Here is a 19,822-nt window from a genome sequence, read left to right as displayed (position 1 = left end):
CTTGGTTTGGGAAACATCTGATAGTCCATTGTATGACTCTGATGTTTGACATTTCCTTCCTCCTTCAGTTAAAAAAAATTAAAAAGTTAAAGTTGGGGGAAGAGAGAAGATTTCTTCGTTTACTTGCAGATTTGCTTTTGTCATCTTTTTTCATGTGTTGGACTACTTTTCTGCAAGAGAGGATTTTTTTTTTTAATTTGGAAAATGGGCAGTTACTCAGTTCTGATTCTGCCTTTTTGAAGGGGACTTGCAAACCTAATCTTTCACCCTGTCTTAGAATGAGGGAGGGATTCTTTGGCTAGCAAGTTGCACATTTGCTTGCTTTCTTTTGTGTGCTACCTGAAGTGTGCAGTGGTAGTTTTCATTTTATTATCTGTTCTCAACCATCTACTCAGAAGTTAAAACATAGTTGATTCCAATTTGTAAAGAAACTGGCTGAAGTGTTATGGAACTCAGAGGTACCTTTTAGTGTGCTCTGTAAAATAGTGTCCGTAACCTGACCTGCAGGGTGGTTCGCTACCTAAACCTAGGGTTTGTTGAAATGAAAAGAATGTATTCAATTCCTTCTGTCTTTTTGTCTTGGAGATGGCATTTTGCTTCCAGGCATTGTATGCATCCATTGCATACAGCTTACACTGGTATACATTTGGTTCCAACATGGGTAAATTTCGTTCCAGTTCTTCCCCTCTTCCCCATAAAACCACCCAAAACAAATCAAAACCCACCATGTCTTGTTTTAAAATGCTTTTGTCCATCTTGGCTTTGTTGAGTAGGTGTGTTCTCCAAGTACATGGATAGGTGTTCCATAGTAGCATCCTCTAGATTCCTACGTATTCAGTACCTGTTTTGTTGTTCAGATTGACTTTTCAGTTTCCCTCTCATGCTTGGTGGTGAGACTCCAGCATGACGACTTACCATTTCATGTGTCTGTATTGGTGCAAAAGCCAGTAAGTATGAGTGTGGAAGCACATGCCTATGTGTGTTTCAATCACGCGCTGACCTGACAAGATGTTGCAGCCATCTTTCAGTTTCCTTATATTTTTGTGTCTTGAGTATTTTTGACTCAAAAGCATCTTTTCAGGTAATGGCTAAATCTCAGCCCTTTGGCTTCCAGCCACGCTTATCAGGTTATCCTTTTACATCTCTGTCTGATGAACTTAGTTACAGCCTTTTACAGTGAAGAGAGCTGACGAGCCAGGCGCCAGTTTGGAACCGTGTACTGAGATGTGCTGAATCAGTTAAGGGACTGGATATTTGCTAACTAAAGCCATTCACTGAAGGTGAAAGATGTTGATGCAACTCAAAGGTCTTCTCTCAAAAATTCCTTCTTTTGTTCTTTTTGTCGTTGTTGTTTTATATTGAATTTTTTTATGAGTTCCCGGAGTTGGTCCTGAATGACTGTTACTGTTTTATTGATGGGTGCTTGGTATTAACTCGAGGATGGCAGGTCTGAGAGCTATTTTGAGGGTGATCATTGACACTGCTCCTCAAGTGCTGATAAAGATTTCAAAGATGCCAGTGTGGTATCTAGCTAAATGACATGGCATGGGAACAGCTTTGTTGAATCAGAACAAAAGTCCATCGAAGTGTCCTATCTCAAAGGTGGCTGGCCAATGGTTGTTTGGCCTGCTGGATTTAATGAAACGTTGTGTTGGTGCTTACCAGTTTAACAGCTGCTATGCTGTCAGTGACAGTGAACTGTATTGTGTGGCTTTTTGTATTTGGGAAGTCATCTAGGGGTTTGCTATAGGTGCTCATGGCAATGCTGCAATTTTTCTGGGACAAGAACAGGGGACCCAAAAAATCTACTGCAAAAACATGCACTCCCTTGTAAACATGAGCAGTTACCTGGAGAAAGATGTAAGAGTAGGTCAAGGACATAATAATACTTCCCTTGAATAATCTCCCAGGCTCCGTAAATATTTGGTTGAGAGATTTCTTGAACCAAGTAGATGTATAATAGATAATTTTTCAACTAGTACCTAAGTTTTTATCCTGACACGAAGTTCAGCCCTCTGGTTTTGGTTTGAGTCTGCATTCTGCTAATTTAATTTGATACCTGGAAGACACAACCAGCAGCTGTGCTCTAGAGACCCTCAGAGTTTCCCTCTTTTAGACTGAACAGTCTTAATCCTTGAATGCTTTTTGTTGTATGGATTATATACTTTTTGACTATTGCTTTCTGTTTTCTCTACTTTTTGATGTGGTGAAACAAGAACTGCAGTTAGTGATGAAGGTGCAGAGCTAGAGGTGAATTGTGATGGCCTAACCATTTCTGTGTCACCTTCTGTTTCTCTTGTGAGAATTTGTAACATTCCATTTTGTTTTGCCAACCTGTTTCTGCAGTGGACTCTAGGAAGATACTGTTTCTCTTTCAGTATGTCAGCATGCACTCATTTTCCTTCCTTCTGCTGTGTTTTATTTTAATCTTTTACTTTAGTATTTAACCTTGAAATTCTGTGACGGTTGGGATGCATATCAGCAGTTTGGGCCCTTTTATCAGATTACTCTTTTATGCTTGCCACTCAAAACTTCTTTGTTGGTAGCTTGTGCATGTGCCAAAACTGCTGAGATTTGAGCATTAATATTGGACTCCTTTTATATTTTCCACTGGGAAAGATGGTGCTTAGTTGCCACCTCAAATTCCTTTTGAGACTAGTCTGACTTTTGTTTCTTTGAAACAATCTATTAATCTTCCTGGCTGCCTCCTCTCCCACACAGGCAGAATCACACTGACATCTAGTAGAGAGAAGAAAAAATACCTAGTTTCTGTTAGTACTGTTTACCTTTTAGGCATAACAGCTCATGCTATTAGTTTGTGGCTTTTAATAATGGCATATGTGGACTCTATTATTTTAAATATATCTTGTTTTTCTGGTCCTCCATACTATGATAAGTATCTCAAATGTCCCCAGGTACAGAAGTCTACCAGGAAGATATCTGATAATAGGATTTTGGTTACAGCTAAATCCTTCACTGAGACTTGGCAAAGATAAAAGATGACATACAAATGCCTTGACACTGTTGCTTGTCACAAACAGCTCTGAAGTAGTAGCATTTAGATAATCTGTTCCAGGGGGTATGAAGGAAGAGGGCGGCACGGTATGAAGAGATTTATCCAGCAGAAAGCTGTTTCAGGCACACGTGCTGCATGCAGTGGTGTGCTCAGTTTCTTGCTGGTCTTAAGAGCAAATGAACAACAACAAACAAAAAAAGGATAATTTTTTCATCCTTCATTTTTCAAAGATTGTTAGTGGCTGTCCTTTATCCTTTTTTTTCCAGCCACTTGATTGTGTGCTTATACAGGGAAAGGATTAAAGTCAAACATGTCATTCTGCTGTTGATCAGTTGCATATTAAGAAGAATGATGCTCAACGCAGCTGATCAGTCAGCTCTTTGAAGCACTAGGCATGGCATGGTTTTCCTGTTGGCCATGTGAGGCCCGTTTCAGAATTAGATTTATGTTTTTTAAGGTGTTGGGTTTTTTACGTTCTTGAATTCAGAGTATGAAAAAGTTTGAAGAACTTAGTTTATGCAGTTATTGCAATGCTTATCTGCATGTCATCTTGAAGACGAGCCGTGGCTCATTCAGTGCAGGATAAGGCCTCTCTTCGCTGCCATATGGTTCCTTCCTTTTTAAGGGGCAGAAGGGATAAGCCCTGAGGGAAGCGAACACGAACCATTTGCTGCTTTTTTTTAAATGGATAGGATAAAGAGGGGAATGTTAATATGTAGTTTAGTAAATGACCTGATTTCAGGCCACACAGCATTGAGATGGTTGGTTTGTTTTGGTTTTTTAAACCAAGAGAGTTATAGACCCAGGAGTAAAAGGTAAGAGAATGTCTGTGTACGGGTGCTTGCTGCTGCTTCAGTCGTATCATAGAAGGTTGTGCTATCCAAATAGGAGTCTTTCTCAGAGTGTAGAAGTAACATATAGCTATGAAGAAAACTTTTTTTTAGTTAAGCGATCTCCTCTGTTCCCTGATGTGTTTCTTGCCTCTGTTCTTTCCATTTGCTCGACAGGGACTCAGGCAGATGTTACTAAATATTTTATTTCAGTAGGAGTGGGGGACAAGAGTTCTTGTCAGACTATGTGTTTGCCTTCCCCTTAAGCACGCGTTGTTTCAGAGCAATTTTCAGTCCTCCTGTCTATTGTCCTTTTGTCCTTCCTTCCTAGTAAGGTGTATCAAGATGACATAATTTTATCTGGTATTTAAATGGCTTGAGTAGAGTGTGAAATGGTATTTTGTTGCTGTGTGAGGATGATGTAGTGAAATGAAACACTGTAACCAAAACAGATGGTGCTAATCTTGAATATGTCTGCAAGATCTTATAGCATTTAATTAAAATGGTGGTGTAATTCCCATGACACCTTTAACTACAGTCTAAATTCTTGGACTATGAACTAAGGGCTTTCTTATGCAGATTTTTACTCATGTGAGTAGTCCTTCCTATGAGTCTCTAGTGGCTTCAGAATAGCTACTTACTTGAATGAAAATCTTTAAGATGAGACTCTAATAAAACTGGCAAAAAAAATACATATATGGCATTTATGTTTTTTATGTTCCAATTTGAAGCATAAATTCTAGACTAAAGATACTTAGCAACTACAGTATCCAACATAGAAGCAGACAAAAATCTAGATTAGAGAAATTGTTTAGGTTGTGCCTAACTTCAGAGGCTGGTAAATACAGCCTTTTAAGCTACCATGGACAACTTAATATCTTCCCCTTGGTTAGAAGGGCATATGATGAAAGCTTTTTCATTTTTATATTCCTGTTGGTTAACTGAAACTTGTTTGTAGAAGTACCTGACTTACGTGATGAGGCGTGGTGTGGTTTGGTTTGCTTTTTACAGTACTTGCTTCTTTTCTTAAAAGAATTAGAGAAACTTACATTTGAAGCACTGTGCAGACCTGAATTTGTCTGAGTAGCACCTTTTGGACAGGCAAGTGGGAAGTATTTTTATACCTGGCTTTTGTTTTATTTTTGTTTTCTTTCAGATAGGAGAATTGAGAAAGATAAAATGTCTTTGTGAAGGTCAGGGTTGCAGCTGAGGGCCTGAGTGATGGATATCTAGTTCTTTAGCTCATAAGACCCTTCAAGCCTCTTCTGTAGATCTTTGCTTCCTTTTTAAGTATATCCTTCCTATTTTGGAAGTACTGGGGTACTGATTTTTTTGCACCCTGGGGTCTGAATCTGCCTTAGCTTTTCTCACCTTTCTGTACTATACGAAGCAGGAAAAATAACATGTGATTATGTAATTTTAGCCATTGTTTTTAATGTAGAGAAGTACAATAATACAGAAATAACTCTGCTTTACACTTGGAGTGGCCAAATACAAGAATTTCTCGAACTTTTGATGCTCTGCCTTTTTCTGGTTCTGCTGTGTCTGTATGCTTGTATAATCTCTCCAAGGGAGCTTTGTATATTAAAGTGGGTGGAATTACTCAAGTCTTCTGGATAAGTTCATTTAGAATTGGTCTGTCCATTTCCCATGCAACATATATAGTCCAAAAAGTATTTGGTGGAGATGAGGAAAAAAAAAGAGGAGGTGGAAGATATGTTTTGTTTGTGTTCCATCTGCGAGGACTGCAGAAGAGGAAAATAGTCACAGTGGCTACACAGCACTAATTATATCTTCAGGGTTGCTGGTAGCATGCCAGAATCAAGTTGTGCAGTGTGAAATGTTACTGGGGAATTGTGATTTTCAGCAGCCTAAACTCAGCCAATCTGAATGGAGTGCTATGAGATCAGCAGAAGAACCTTCCTGCCTGTCTATTATTCTGATTTAAGCCTGAGGGGGGGAAAAAGAATCAGTGCTTAGGTTTTGTCTCTACTAGGAATTTACAGTTCTGGATGCTGTCCTGGAGTTAAAATGGCTACAGCCCTCAGCTGTTGTAGATAGATGTGAAGGTGTCTGTATTTAGGGCAGCAGACTAATGGTTGTAAAAGAAAGTGCTAGTAATTTGCTTTCTCTGTCTTTTCTGCTTGCTAGTGTGTATAGGGGATATCGGAGGTTTGGATACTCCTAGCTCATTTCTTCTGAAGCCGTTTCACTCTGCAGAGTGTAATGGTTAAGACGGTCATCTAGGAGGAGGGAAACCTGTGTTTGCACTCCTTTTCCAAGGACTGCATATGATGTTCTTTCCATGGCCATGTTTCTGAATGAAAGCATTGGCATGGCTGTGTTTTCCTTAATGCCTATTCCTTGGGTATGTTTTGGGTGGTTTTGGATGTCTGTGTGGAATTTTGGGTTTGAACGCACTCTTCTACCCTGATAGCTGCTTTTGGATACATCAGAAACGGATCTTTTTGTGTTTTGGGAATTTTGCTGTAAAAAGTTGAATGTTAGTGAAGATTTTGGATATTACTGTTAGATGTAGAGATCTGATTTCTCTGTTTCCTTACAGGCTTGGCCCAGTGCATTTAGAACAGGTGTCTTACAAACACTTTATTCTGTATCCAGTTGCAGTTAACTGAATTTAGAAAAAAAAATTAAAAAAAAAAAAAAGCCTCTCTTATCTGGGAAGTTGAACCCTTCACAGCATAGTCCTCTGAAACATATGTTCCTTCATAAACCAAAGCAAAAATCTCTTGCATAATGCATGATTTACTAACAATGTTGGTTAATAGTAAGTATTTCTAAGTTCCTTTTTTGTCAGGCTTTTTAGTGTTAAGAACATTGTAGCAACAATAATAAGCCAAGACTACGCATATGGGAAAAGATGCAAGAATCACAGAAGATTACATCACCTGGCAAGACTTTTGCTTTGTTCTGCGTTCATTTCTAACCAGTTGTGAGTAAAACAGCATGTTCACAGTTTTGTCCTCAGGTTGGCAATCTTGGTTTCTATCTCAGCGAGTACTTTAGGCTGTTTTACTAAAAGGAGCAGCTCTACCCTCCCTGACTGGCTTTGCTGTCCTCTGTCTTACTGGTACAAGCATCTCTGTGGGTATTTAATGAATCGGGTATGGGGACTGATCTGAGTAGAGGAGAAAACAGTTTAATGTAATACTTCGGATTTTTAGTCAGTTCACCTCGGTATGAATCTATGCGAACAGCAGCACTGCTGTAAAGTGGAAGTGGTGGTAAAGTCAGGAGCAGATGACTGAGGCAGGGAAGGCAGGCCAGTCCAGGACTGCTTTTGGCACGAGTGCTTGCTTGTGTTGGTTTAAGGTGTACATTAACAACAGTCTCTGTGTGCAGTTTAATGTTCTGTTTTATCTGATTGGAGCTGTCGCTGAAAGGGGAGATCCCACTCCACTGCTGCTTTCAGCTGTGCGTTCTCACTCCTGCTCTTCTGTCTGCTCTAGTGGTTATGTGGCTGCAGGGTAAGCTGTCGGTGTGCTGATCTGATAAATGTTCTTCTTTCGTTTTGTTTTTCATCTTTAAATTGGTGAACTGATTCCATGCACCCAATGATTGCATGATCACTGGATCTAATGTCAGATTGGGAGATGGAAATGCACGGCTGGGGATGAGGAAGAGGCTGCCATTTTGGTAGCAGCCTGTGTTCACTGCTGATTAAACGTAAATGAAACCACGTTTAGTTCTTTAATACAATCACCAGAACCACAGGCCATTGGCTGTCTTGTCTGTAAAAACCCTGTTACAGATTGAGGCCTTTTAAAACTAGTGATGTTTGTTTGTTTAAATAAATTAATTAAAAAAAACTTCATGTGGATGCAGATACTCTCCCTAGACTATGTTAAATATTTTACACAAAATATCTGTAGAGGTACAGAATATATGTTAGTGTTCCTGGTGCAGTCTTCTCATGTGTACTCCTTCTGGATTCAGATCTTCTTTTGAATTCAGTTTTAATTAACGTGAGGACAAAATCTAGAAGTTCTGAGGGATTAGTATTGATGCTTACCTATTAAAAATTTAAGCAGAAACGCACATATCCAAATAAATGCACTGAACTGCATCTCTGCAACTTTGACCAGAAAACGATGTAAGAGATGTCATTTTATGCTGCTACTAAGTCCAAAACCCCCAGTACTTGTCTCTTCCTTTTCTTGGGAGTCACTTTCTGTGTGAGTGGTCACTAGTGACCCTGGTTAGCTCTAGTAGTTAGTCATTCCTCGGTCTACAGAACTAGACGCTACAGAAGTTTGTTAGCGTAGAATTAAATTGGATGCAGCTCTGCTGGTTTCTGTATGCTCTTCTTGATGATATTTCATCTGCAATATGGATGGAATTTTATGGGCTGATACCTCTGAGCTACCAGAAAGCTGCAAGAGCTTGTCTGCTGTTTCAGGCAGTTACTGCTGTGTTGATCAAGTGAGTGGTGCTGTTGAGTAACCTTTTTTGTTTGTTTGGGTTTTTGTTTTTTGTCATCCTTCTATTCCATGTTTTTTGTGACTTACCATATGTTCCCAGTGGATTATGACATATAAACATTTAACATTTTTTTTCCTAGGTTGCCTATGGTGGCACTAATCTTTGGTGCTTTGTGATTCGTAGTCCTATTCATTACAGTTTTTCAGAAACTCTGAACGTTCCTTTTCTAAGACATCCATGTAGAACAGATGTAGGTGTTTTGGAGAAGCATGTGTAAGCACTTTCTTTTAGAGTATTATGTAATGTACGAGGTATTCCAGTGCTATGCAGCACTCTACTGTGAAAAAATAATTTTTGTCCTTCCCTTTTGCCTCTTCCTGTTGCACTCCCATGCTTTCTTTTGTGCCAGGAACATGGCATATACGCTGTGCATCTTGGCCATTCTTGACTATCTTTTCTGATTTGCTTTTTCATGCTTCCCCAAAACTTTGAATAGATGATCAGCATTTCTGTTAGAGTCCAAAAGCAGTAGTGCTGGCTGTAGAAAGTCTTTAGCAGGGATAATCCACTGCTGACTGCGATTTCATCACCGTTGGTATCCTGCTGATGTGGTACAGGATAGTAGCATTACTTCTGCAATGTGGAACTGAAGATGACTGGTGGCTTAGGGGCGTGCAAAAATTAAAACCAATTTCACTGCTGTTTAGTGTTTTGTCAGATTTTTCCCCTTCCCAGCAGAGGTCAGCTACTGTATTCCTGTGTGACTACTGAGGCTTCTTCAAAGGAAAATTAAATAGGCAATCTGGGTAATTCACTGTTTGGGGAAATAGTCCTTGAGGCATAGTCACACGAACTTTAGTCATGGGCCAGAACCCTGCTGTGCTAGGCAATATACAGGCAGAATGAGGTGATAGGGGAGACTTTTATAAGATCAAAGAAATAAAAGTATTTTTTGCTTCTGTTGTTGGTATGATGAACGTCACCTTTAGCTCCTCAGCAGTTAACCAGCTAGCTCTTGAACAAGTAACAGCTTACTTCCAGTTATTGTGGTGAAGGAAAGTAAATTTTAGAGTTTCAACTTCTAAGTGAACTAAGTTCAAGTGGACTTGAAAAGGGAGATCCTTCCGTATGTGACATGTATGGGTTTTGGAGGAGCAGTGTAGGCCAGTAGGTCAAATGTACTTGTGCAGATGATGACAATGGGAGGAATATGTGATTTGCAAGTCTTTTGTTTTCTTTAGGAGTAAAAATTCACCCTTTTTCTTGTTGATATTTTCTGTATGTAGTGTGAAGAGGAAGGAAAGGATTTTTAGTGTTTAGATACAGCTTAATTTATTGAGAGGGAGGAGGCAGGCATTCCTACAGCTAGTATTTCCACTGCTGTGTCTTTCCCCTTCTCCCTGGCAGTGACTTCTCTTGTCAAAGGTGTGGATGCTGTATTTGAGTTTTTGCAGCTTGTTGCTGTAGACCAGCTGGCTTTTCCTGTAGGACCACTTTAAGGCTGAGCACACCAGCTATTTCTGAGCAGCAAAGTGAAGGTGTGAATACTGTAAATGAAGCAGAGGTAATAACAGCAGTGAGAATGTGGTAACATGGGTTAGAAACTAGAATACAAGCCCACTGTGAACACAGAGTATATACATACCACTTTTTTATTTGATAATGATACTCACGCTAACTAGACTAGAATTCACATGAGTATTCCCCTTTGTGTCCTGGGCAGGCTCCCAGAGACAGTGGAGAGAGGAGAGAAAGGAGGACGAAGCAACAGTCATAGGAACAAACTGGGAGTGGAGGAAACGTGGGAGAAGGAAACCAGGCAGCAGGCTGGGAAGGGGAGAGGAAGAGTGTGATGGGCAGGGTAGTAGAAATAGATAAAAAGGTAACAATCTGGACACTTCAGAGGCGGGAAGAACTGAATGTGACAGCTGTGAGCATCTGCTATTAAAAGTGAAAAGAGAAAAAAAACCCCAAACAGTTAGAACCATTGCTCTGCTGACCTGGTTCTAGCTGCCAACTCTTTTATGGTTTGATTACTTTATCAGCTTCTTCCCTGGCAATTGTTTATTCACACAGCTTTGCAGTGGGATACTTCTTCAGGTTTTTACCCTGTGTAGAGGGAAAATCCTTCCCAAAAGTCCAGGTAGCCATTTTCCTGCTCTTTTTATTCTTCCTTGATGGTTAATAAGAGAATTCTGTCTGGTCGAGAGACAGTAAATGGCAACTTTCCTTATTCTGTTTTTGTTCATTTGAGCAAAATAAAAATAAAAAGCAGGTGTGGTAAACCTGTGACACCACAATATGAAGCTGTATTTGACCATTTTCATTAAGTCACTTGTTCTCTTATGTCCTATAGTACTTTTTCTTTGTGACTTCCAAGTGGTCAGCTTTCGGACTGACACTGAACTCACTTGACCACTAAGCAGCATGTAGGGAATGGGCCTTCTTCCCTCTCCCTGTTTGTTTGGTTTTTTCCTTCTCATTTGTTAGATTACAATAAGATAACAATAAGGTTAGAAATGAATGAATCTGCTGGAAATGAGTCAAGTTGTGGTGAAACACCTAAATGCAGGGGTAAGCCAGATTTATTCAGTACTGTTTCTAAAATTTGTTTCCTTGAGGGGGAAAACACAAAAATGTGGGAATAGGAGGAGTTTTTAACTACGGCTCCTTAGAGCTGAATTCTACAAATTAAATATCGAAAGTGAAAGAAACCAGCACTATAATGTAACTAAATTTTGAAATAGTGATTTAATGACTTTTTTTTTCTTTCCCCTCCTGTAGGCTGAACTCACAGGCATCAAATGGCGTAGGTACAATTTTGAAGGTCATGGGGACTGTGGCCCTATCATTTCAGCCCCAGCACAGGATGATCCAATTCTGCTCAGCTTCATCCGCTGCTTGCAGGCCAATTTGCTTTGTGTGTGGCGCCGTGACGTCAAACCGGATTGTAAGGAGCTATGGATATTCTGGTGGGGAGATGAACCAAATCTTGTAGATGTGATACATCGTGAACTGCACAGTAAGTTACTCTTTTTTTGTTTCTTGATTTATTTATATCTTTTCCAGTGGAAAAGGAACTTTGTTATTAAAGACTTTAACTTGCTACCATATGTGATTTTGTCACAATTTGTGTTTTAAGACCTAAAGGAAATAAAAAGCTTGTAAATTTGACTTCTCTGCTGCAAGTGATCCGTTTGATAAAATGCAAAATGAAAACTTGAAATGAACTTAGGAGACCTATATCCAACATCATTACTTAAATTTTTTGTGAAATCTCGGATGCGCTGTAAAATTAGAGTAAATTCTAGTTCAAAGGATAATAATAAAATAAACCCCGGCATAAGGTAATAGTTGATGGAATAAAACAGCTATGCTACAGTCAGGCAAACTCCATGGCACCACAGGTAAATCTGCAAGGTCAGAACTTGGCACGTTGGTCATGCTACAGGATTTGAGTGTAAATGGAGGCAAGTTGCAACAAGTGAATGTAATAAAAGGAAGCAAGGGGAGGGTAAGACAAAGGTGACAATGATAAGTTTATGTGATTGTAAGTTTTATGCAACTTGATTGTCCTCAGTGTCTCCAGAATATGTAGCCTTAAAATTATAGAACAAAACTAACTTTATCTGTTGTGATCCTTTGTGGCTATGACTATCCACTATATATTAATTCCTTTTCAGTGATATATTGTTGCTATGAGTAGACCTAGTTTGCCTGAAAACTTGTACCTTTTAAAAGATATTTTGTTAGACTGCATGAATACTTGTTTCTTGTTTCACCTCTCATGTCTTGAATGAAAACAATGAAAGTTCACTAATCCTGGAATAATAGTAGTGATTAAAAAAAAACCCCAAACCAACAACCCAACACCCCCTCCCCCCCCCAGTAATAAGGATTAGTTCCTTGTTTTTTGCAATAAATTTTCATCCTGATTTAGCCTTTCTACCTTCTGGTTCCTTGGTGATAAAATTTATATGCCAGTTCAAATATATAGAATAATGTATTTGTGAAGTGTGCTTTAGTTGTCCTTTATCTCCTTACCTCTACCCTACCCTGTTTGGGTTCTGGGTTCTGCTATGTTAATTTTCTTATACGTTATCTTGTTTTAATCACCTATCTTCATACTTATGTTACAAATGAATACTAGACTGTTTATTTGGTAACATAGCCTGTGAAATCACGGATAGGAAACACTGTGTATCTTTAGGCGTATTTCTACACATAGCAGGTAGCTATGTGATCATGTATAATTAAAGAGGTGGCTCGGAAGTGCTGCACCAAGCCATTCCGCTGACATTAATTTTTTATGAGGCACCTGTTTTGAATGAAGGCATGGGTAATATTTCTACTTACCCAGCAAAGCTTTAATAATATATGCTTTTCTCTTTGTGAAATATAGTTTATTTAATATTTCAAATGTAGTATATGGGACTTAAGTGTCTTTTTATTTGAAGGGAGTTGCAGGTGATAGCTTCTGTTTCTGTTGTAAATTGATGTAGCTTGTTTATATCTAACATCTTGGTTACAACAATATAACACTATTTCCAGTGATAATGGTATTGTGAAGCATTTAAATATATGAATAGCTGAACCTGCTCAGATACAGTATGGGATAGAGTATAGCAAGTAGAAAATAGCATCACTTTGACACTTTTTTTTTTGCTTAGTCCAAAATTTTGTGAAGCATCTGGGTTGGAGCCTTAGCACGATAATTTTTAAGTGGAATTAAATCTGAAAATTGTCTGCAGGAGCACTGTTTTTTAAAGTGTCAACAGCAGCAGTATCACACTGATGATAAACAGTTTGAGCGCAGTGTGTTTCACAACACTGCAGCCAGCTTTACTGAAAAGATGTGTCTACCCTGGTACAATAGCACTATCATTGAGTGATCCTTATTTGCAATGTTCTGTCACGTTGAAGTAAAAATGCCTGAAAGAAAAAGGTACAGAGGGACATGAAGAGATGCAAAGTTGAGTCTGGAGATGGAGAAAGGAGGACTATGTGTAACTTATTTAGGGGAATGAAGTACATGGTAATTGAAGGAAGAAGAAATATGCTTCTGCTAGCTGTCAGGACCCTGCAAGAATTTGGGAAGTAATCTCCTTTTGTCCCACTGCAGGTTTTGGAATTCTTTGTAATGTGTGTAAATCATATAATGATAGGTTTACTTGTTCTATATTAAAAGCACATTGAAATGCTTATAGTGACTTAGCAGATAATAGTTTAAAGTGAGGTAATTGTGAAATTATTATAAATTGTACTGCTGATTGAGCTGTCTTGCTCTCGTCAGTAGTTTTTTAGAGTTCAACCATCAGTACTGACAAAATGTTGGACATCAGATTCTGCCAGAATCAGGCATTTATGTACATGGATTCCTTGAAATATGACAAAGGACACTGTTCAAAGTTTCATGCAGCAGCAAGGCAGAAGAAACATGGTTATTTTGATTTTTATTGATAAGCAGATCATAGTACTGAAATATTTGATAGTTGAAATTGGTTTCCTGAGTTTACATGCTCTTGAAAATATAAACGACTTTGCATGTGGGCATACAAACAGAAAATAAGTGAGTTACTGAAGCATAGCAATTTACCTGCCTGTCAGCTGAGCCACCATAGCATGCTGGTTGTTTCAGTATAACCTAGTCATGAAATAAGCTGCATTGGCTTAAAATCTTGTTTGTATGGGTTGGATTGTCACTGTGGTCAGTAACATAGAGTTCAATGACCAGAGCTTTGTTTTTGTGTTTGTACTCATATGTTTAGGAGCACAAGTCCCAGAAATCTGCCACTGCAAATCCAAGTGGAAGACTAGAGTCTGTCGGGAACATTTTCAGCTTTACAAATCCTGTCTTTTGATATGTATGAACTTTAGGAAGTAGTGGCTGTTAATGAGATCATGAATTCTTACCAAGTATGAAGTTGCTCACAGCGTTTTGGATTTCTGTTCTCCGGCCTAGGACTTGTGCTTTAAAAGTGAAATTTTCATTAGGGTAATAAAAATTTAGTGGCAACTTAAATTTAAGTCTTTGTCTTTTATTCATTCAAGTCTAAATTAGAATTATTGATTTTCCTGAATAACAGAGTAGCTCAAATAATATTGGATGACATTTAGTACTTTTGTTAAACAAATGATAAGTCCAAACTGAGACTTAGAAACACTTTTTAAAGTTTTGCATATGAAATGTGTGGGTTGCCTTATCTTTATAACATTCAAGATAGATGATTATGGAAACAACAATCTGCCTTGAATAAAAGAATTTCAAGTAGTCATAGAGAAAACAACTTAGTAGTTATAAACAGGAGTACTAGGAACAGTTGTTTATGTAGTAGCTTTCCAAAACTGTGTAGATAATTAAATGCTGTCATGGGAGATTAAGCAAAAACAATTATTTGCAGAACAGCTATAGATCAGTTAAGTAGTTAGATTAGCTAGACAGCTGTGAATTTCATAGGTGTGTCTCTTGCACATACTCCTACATTTCTTTTTCCTGCCAGCCTCAGCTGTTGTGTTCTGGTTTTTATTATGATTGGATTTCAATTTGAAGAAAGATGGAATACCTTTATTCTGTTCCAAGTGAAAAAAGCTAATTGGTGTGGGGTCACTGAATGGGAGAAAAAAGTTGAGTGATTTTACAAGTTTGAAAAAGTTGGGAGTGTTTTAGTTTGTGGAAGTTTTGTTTTCTCAAGGATAAATGCTATTTAATGATATTACTGCCTGAAGAACTTTGACAAGTGGTACAGCTGCGGTACCTTTTCCCATATTCTTTTTTTTGTGAATTCTACAGAAGAAATGGAATGGAGAGGAGGTAGTATCTTACTGTTGGCAGGTTTTTCGACAGGGAAGTTGTAGATTTGCAAGTTGCAGTGATCTCATTTGCATTTGGTGACCAAATACCATCTGGAACGCCATAGAGAATTTGTACTTGACTCTTGGGGTTCTTTTTTTTTTTTCTTGCTTCTCTTCCCCCTCTTCCCCGCCTTGTACCGTATGCATTCCATGTAGATTATAAGCAGGTGATAACCTGTTCCTTAGTTGCCGCCTTTGCTTATGCAAAGAATACTTATGTCTGACACCTTAAACAACCTTTTTGTCTGACAGTTTTGACTATAAACTTGTAATCTGCATATTGAGTTTATGGATATATTAGGCTTTGTTACATCTGTGGTACAGAATACTTGAATTATCAAGAAGAATGCAGGAATTATGATGTGCACAGCTACTGAGAATATAGTTTTGGTGACTGTAAATATGACCCTGGAGGTGGACTCTGGAAGGCTGTCAGAATGTTAGACAGTATCTTGAATAAGATTCTGGGTGTTTGATAGAAGGATGCCATTTTGTTTAAAGAACTATCATCTTATAGCTTGTTTGCCTGAAATCACTGCTTCTGGTAGGTATTTGGGATTGCCATCACATGTGTTCCTCTGTGAAGCTATGAAGACAAGACAAACAAATACGAGGAACTTAGGGCATCAGTGAGAAACTCCAGACACCCATCTGTACCATCCAGCCGTTATTGTTGGCCTAAGCAATGCATGGCACAGAAGTGAAAACCCAGTATTGTGACAGGTGCTTCATCATATAGTTTCAAAATAGCAGCTTAACAGTACAAAGCTCCTTGAGAGAAAATAAATACAATTTTAGCATTTTGCTACTCTTGGGACAATCATCCTTCAAGTGTTGGTACAGTTGCAGTTAACTCTTGACTTGCTCTCACTAAAAAAATTCACTTAAAGATATTTTCACCTCAGATCAGACTGACAGTTCTTTCTGAGCAACTTTTTTGTTGCAGGGGGAAGGGCTTGTGAAGGGAAGGTGGTATATGTAATGCTACTATTTTTCTGTGGGCTAAATTCTTTTGAGCCAAACCCTTTGGGGTTTTTTTTTTTTTTGTATTGTCTGGTATATTGCACTTGATCCATTAATTGCTGGAGGTGCTTTCTCCCCAAAAGATGCTAATGACCCTTGTACTGTATTGGAGGTAGAATGTTAGGATTTTGATGGAAACTCTTCTGAAGAATAGATTATCTTGAATTAATTAGGTAAATCTTTCCTGGAAGATTATTGTTCATGATATTCACAGCTTGGTAAGTTTAAAAATGTAGTTAAAATTTGATCTGTGACAGGAAGAACGTGGAGCTTTTTGGTTCATTCCTGTTTATGAATTCTTGGGACATTGGGCTGACACAGTTGTAATCCCCATGTGCTAATAAATGTTGAGAGGCAAAAATGTTAGCTGTAGGAAGGACTTTTTGTAAGGCATCCGTGTTAGACCATATAGTTGTGGCCCGGACTTAATTTCTGCTGTTGTTTCTCTACCTGAAAGTTGCTGGTGAGTAGACTTTCACCTACAGGAAAACAGAGCATGCCAGCTATGTTTCCAAGGATGTTTCTGGAGCACAAAAACTTTCCAGAGCTCAATTTCAGTATTTTTATTACAGCTAGGTAGGCTTCTTGATGCTCACTTATGAACTTCGCGATTTTGAAGTTTATTTTATCAGTTAAGTCTTCTAAATTGAGTAAATGTTTAACCTATAAATGTTAAGTAGATGGTGTTTTCCAGCATCTATTAGGGATTTGAAGAAAAATTATGGAAAACTTGAATTTGGAAAAAAAAATATTTTTTTTGGTTCTACTAATATGAAAGAGAATAAAGGAGTGAAAAGTCTCCTTGTTTCAATTTAAAATAGTCTATTTAAGGTTCTTTCAAGGTACTGTGTTAGATTTACTGTAGTTGTAAGGAATTGGGAACTCTTTCAGGAGACAGGAAATATGTTCTTAACTGCTGTGTAGTGAGATATGTTAATAATTATTGAATGAGAAGATGTTCTTGTCTGTTAAAATGTGTTTTAAGTGTGTGAAGCAATGTGTAAAATCAAGAATAAGCACCCCTTCCTGTGAAATGGGTGTACAAATCAGTAGTATTGCTTTCAATGAAAGTGCTCTTAAATCTTTCGTTTTATTATAACATTATGAAAGTGGGAAAGAAGGGAGTGTTTTGCTGCTGAAACTGTGTTATTGCATGCTTTGATACTTTCTTGCAATTACCGAAAGGTTATCTCCTTGTTTCCTGCTTTGATAGGCTTAGTTGAAGGGTGTACAAGCATGGAATGTGTATTACAACAATTTGTTTTATGTACTGTAGATAACTACATAAACCCCCAAACTATTGCCATGCTCCGTATTATTTAGAATGAGACCAGCTAATATACGGAAAAGCAGTTTACGAACAAGGAATAAAAGGAATCTCACAGGAGCTGAAATGGAAGTATTTTTGAAGGCTTTCAATTTAAAAAGAAGCTACAAATATCAAGCAGCTGAGTACCACTTATTAATAATTTGAAGTGAAATCTGAAAATGGTTAATTGCTGGTTCTTGAGTTAAGAGTGGAATTAGCAAGTAGGTTCATATGACAGAAGACTTTATTGGAATATTAAGTTACTGAAAAGTCTGTTTCTGGGTTGATTACTTTCAGTAAGATAAGTAATTTGCATTTTCTTAATTGCCTAGCATAGATTATTTCCAAAGACATGAAAACAAAGTTAAACTTTTACATTCTTTTGGAAAGAAGATAGGATTTAAAAGTGAATTCATACTTTCTCAGCTTGCAGAATTGTTCTGTGACCCTTATATTTGACACTCTTAATTGGTGTCCGGTGATTGCCAGTTGAAGTTTAGCTTAGACAAAATAAACTTTTTCTTTTAAGGAGGCATATTAAATGAGGTTATTATGCCATCATTTGGGATTAAGGAATTGCTTCATGGGAAAATGCCAACTCCTTTTATACACATGAAGTTGACAAGAGCCTTATTGTGTCTGGGCAAGATGTCTTCATTTTATTTTGTTTTCTTTCTAAAGTAAATATTCTTCCCACTGCTCCAACTTCTTCTCTCTTTTTACTCTGAAATTGGTTTATAGTTACAGAAAACAAGGGTATGAGTTGTTAAAAAAAAAAATTAAAAAAAAATGAGTCTCCCATTTAGATATCAGATTGCACTTACCTTTTCCTTAATTCTTCTTCAGTGGTTTTTCTCTCAACATTAACACTGAATCTCAGTGTTCAGAGTAGTATCAAGTGAATACATGTGGCACTAATGAATTCGTTATCAGTTCTAGTCAATGATGTACCATTCTAACGTACTGCATTTTTTCACTTTTTATGGTCTGCAATATCCATGTCTAAAAGGTAACAAAAAAAGATGAAATCTACCTAAGGGTCATATGTGAGATAGCCTAATGCTTTCTTTTTTTTTTTTTTTTTTAATTTCCCAAGAATTAACATTTTAAATCTTTTCACATTTGGGAATTTGGAGGTTTTACTGTTAATTGCAGCACATTGCCTTCTGAAAATAGTTTGAAGGAAGGACACTGATGGAAGGTAAAGCCAAGAAATTCTCTACTGAGTACCATACTTCTTCCTCTTAATCTTCCTGCTTTCAAAATATAAGCTTAGTTCAATTTAAATAGTTGAAATGTTGAGTAATTAATCTTCAACTTTTATTGGCCAAACAATAGTTATTGTTTTTCTGTTGTTTTTGTGGAAAAATGAATTGGCATTCATTGTGAAACATTAATAGCTGCATTCTGCAGTGACGGTTTAATGATTCTTTTGCAGAACTATTTCAGTAAGGCTGGACTTCCTAGCGAACTGTTTAGATTTAAGGGTGGAATAGAACTGCTGCTACAAAAGTGTTAGGGCTCAGAAAGTGCTGGAAATCTGAAACAAGATTATAATAGCTCAGAATCCTTTTCAAATAAAAGCTAGAGTGAGGTATTACTAATGAATTGGAGAGAACTATTGTATAAAATGTGCTTGGAATTAACTAGAGTGTTGAGACCAAACTGAAGTCCAACTTTTGAATGTAAATAAAATTGATGTGTTACCACAGGCAACTCAGTGAACCACGTAATTAGTTTTTTTCCATGAAAAATGAGACCTTATACTGCAGCAAAGCAGTATGTAAAGGATTTATATTCTGGTTATATGAAAATTAAACAATCATTAAAAGATTGTATTTTTAAAAGTGCTGCTTGAGGCGGGAAAAATGAAAAATCCAATCAGAATTTATTTTACAGCAATGTGTTGGGCAATATCATCCACAGTAGTTGATGTTTTTTGCTTCAGGGAATCTTTTTTTTCCAGTGAAATGAACTCACTTAACTGTGTGAAGTAAATCTAAGTTAGCTTGAAGTGAAATCTGCATTAATAGAGCTCATTACTGATGTTTGTATTTTCATGTACCGAGTAATCCTAAGAACACAGGGTAAGCTCTACTGGTAAATTTAATCTTTAAAAATGGATGAAATGCCACCTTCAAAAAATAAAATAAAAATTTGCATACAATTGCATTTTGGTAATGCCATTTTTACAATAATTAATGAACTTCTAGTGACAAACACATGCTACTGGATTGCAAATAGAAAACATAGAAACATGGTTCTTCTAAAGTTAACCCATAGTTTCTCTTTAGAGAGGTATGTTTTCCATTACATAAGTTACTTTCTTTATTTTAATGGTCCTATTAA

General features: G+C 37.5%; 1 protein-coding gene across 2 annotated transcripts in view; it reads left to right on the top strand.

The window, feature by feature from the left end:
- Positions 1–19,822, top strand: part of MED13L (mediator complex subunit 13L) — a 204,047-nt gene that overhangs the window by 9,899 nt on the left and 174,326 nt on the right. For both annotated transcript variants that reach the window (XM_075041838.1, XM_075041839.1), the window contains exon 2: positions 11,074–11,311. In XM_075041838.1, coding sequence (XP_074897939.1) covers positions 11,074–11,311 — 238 coding nt within the window. The remainder of the gene's footprint in view (positions 1–11,073; positions 11,312–19,822) is intronic.

This window comes from Buteo buteo, chromosome 11 (genome assembly GCF_964188355.1).
Source record: "Buteo buteo chromosome 11, bButBut1.hap1.1, whole genome shotgun sequence".
NCBI lineage: Eukaryota > Metazoa > Chordata > Aves > Accipitriformes > Accipitridae > Buteo > Buteo buteo.
This window is presented reverse-complemented; position numbering and strand designations above follow the sequence as displayed.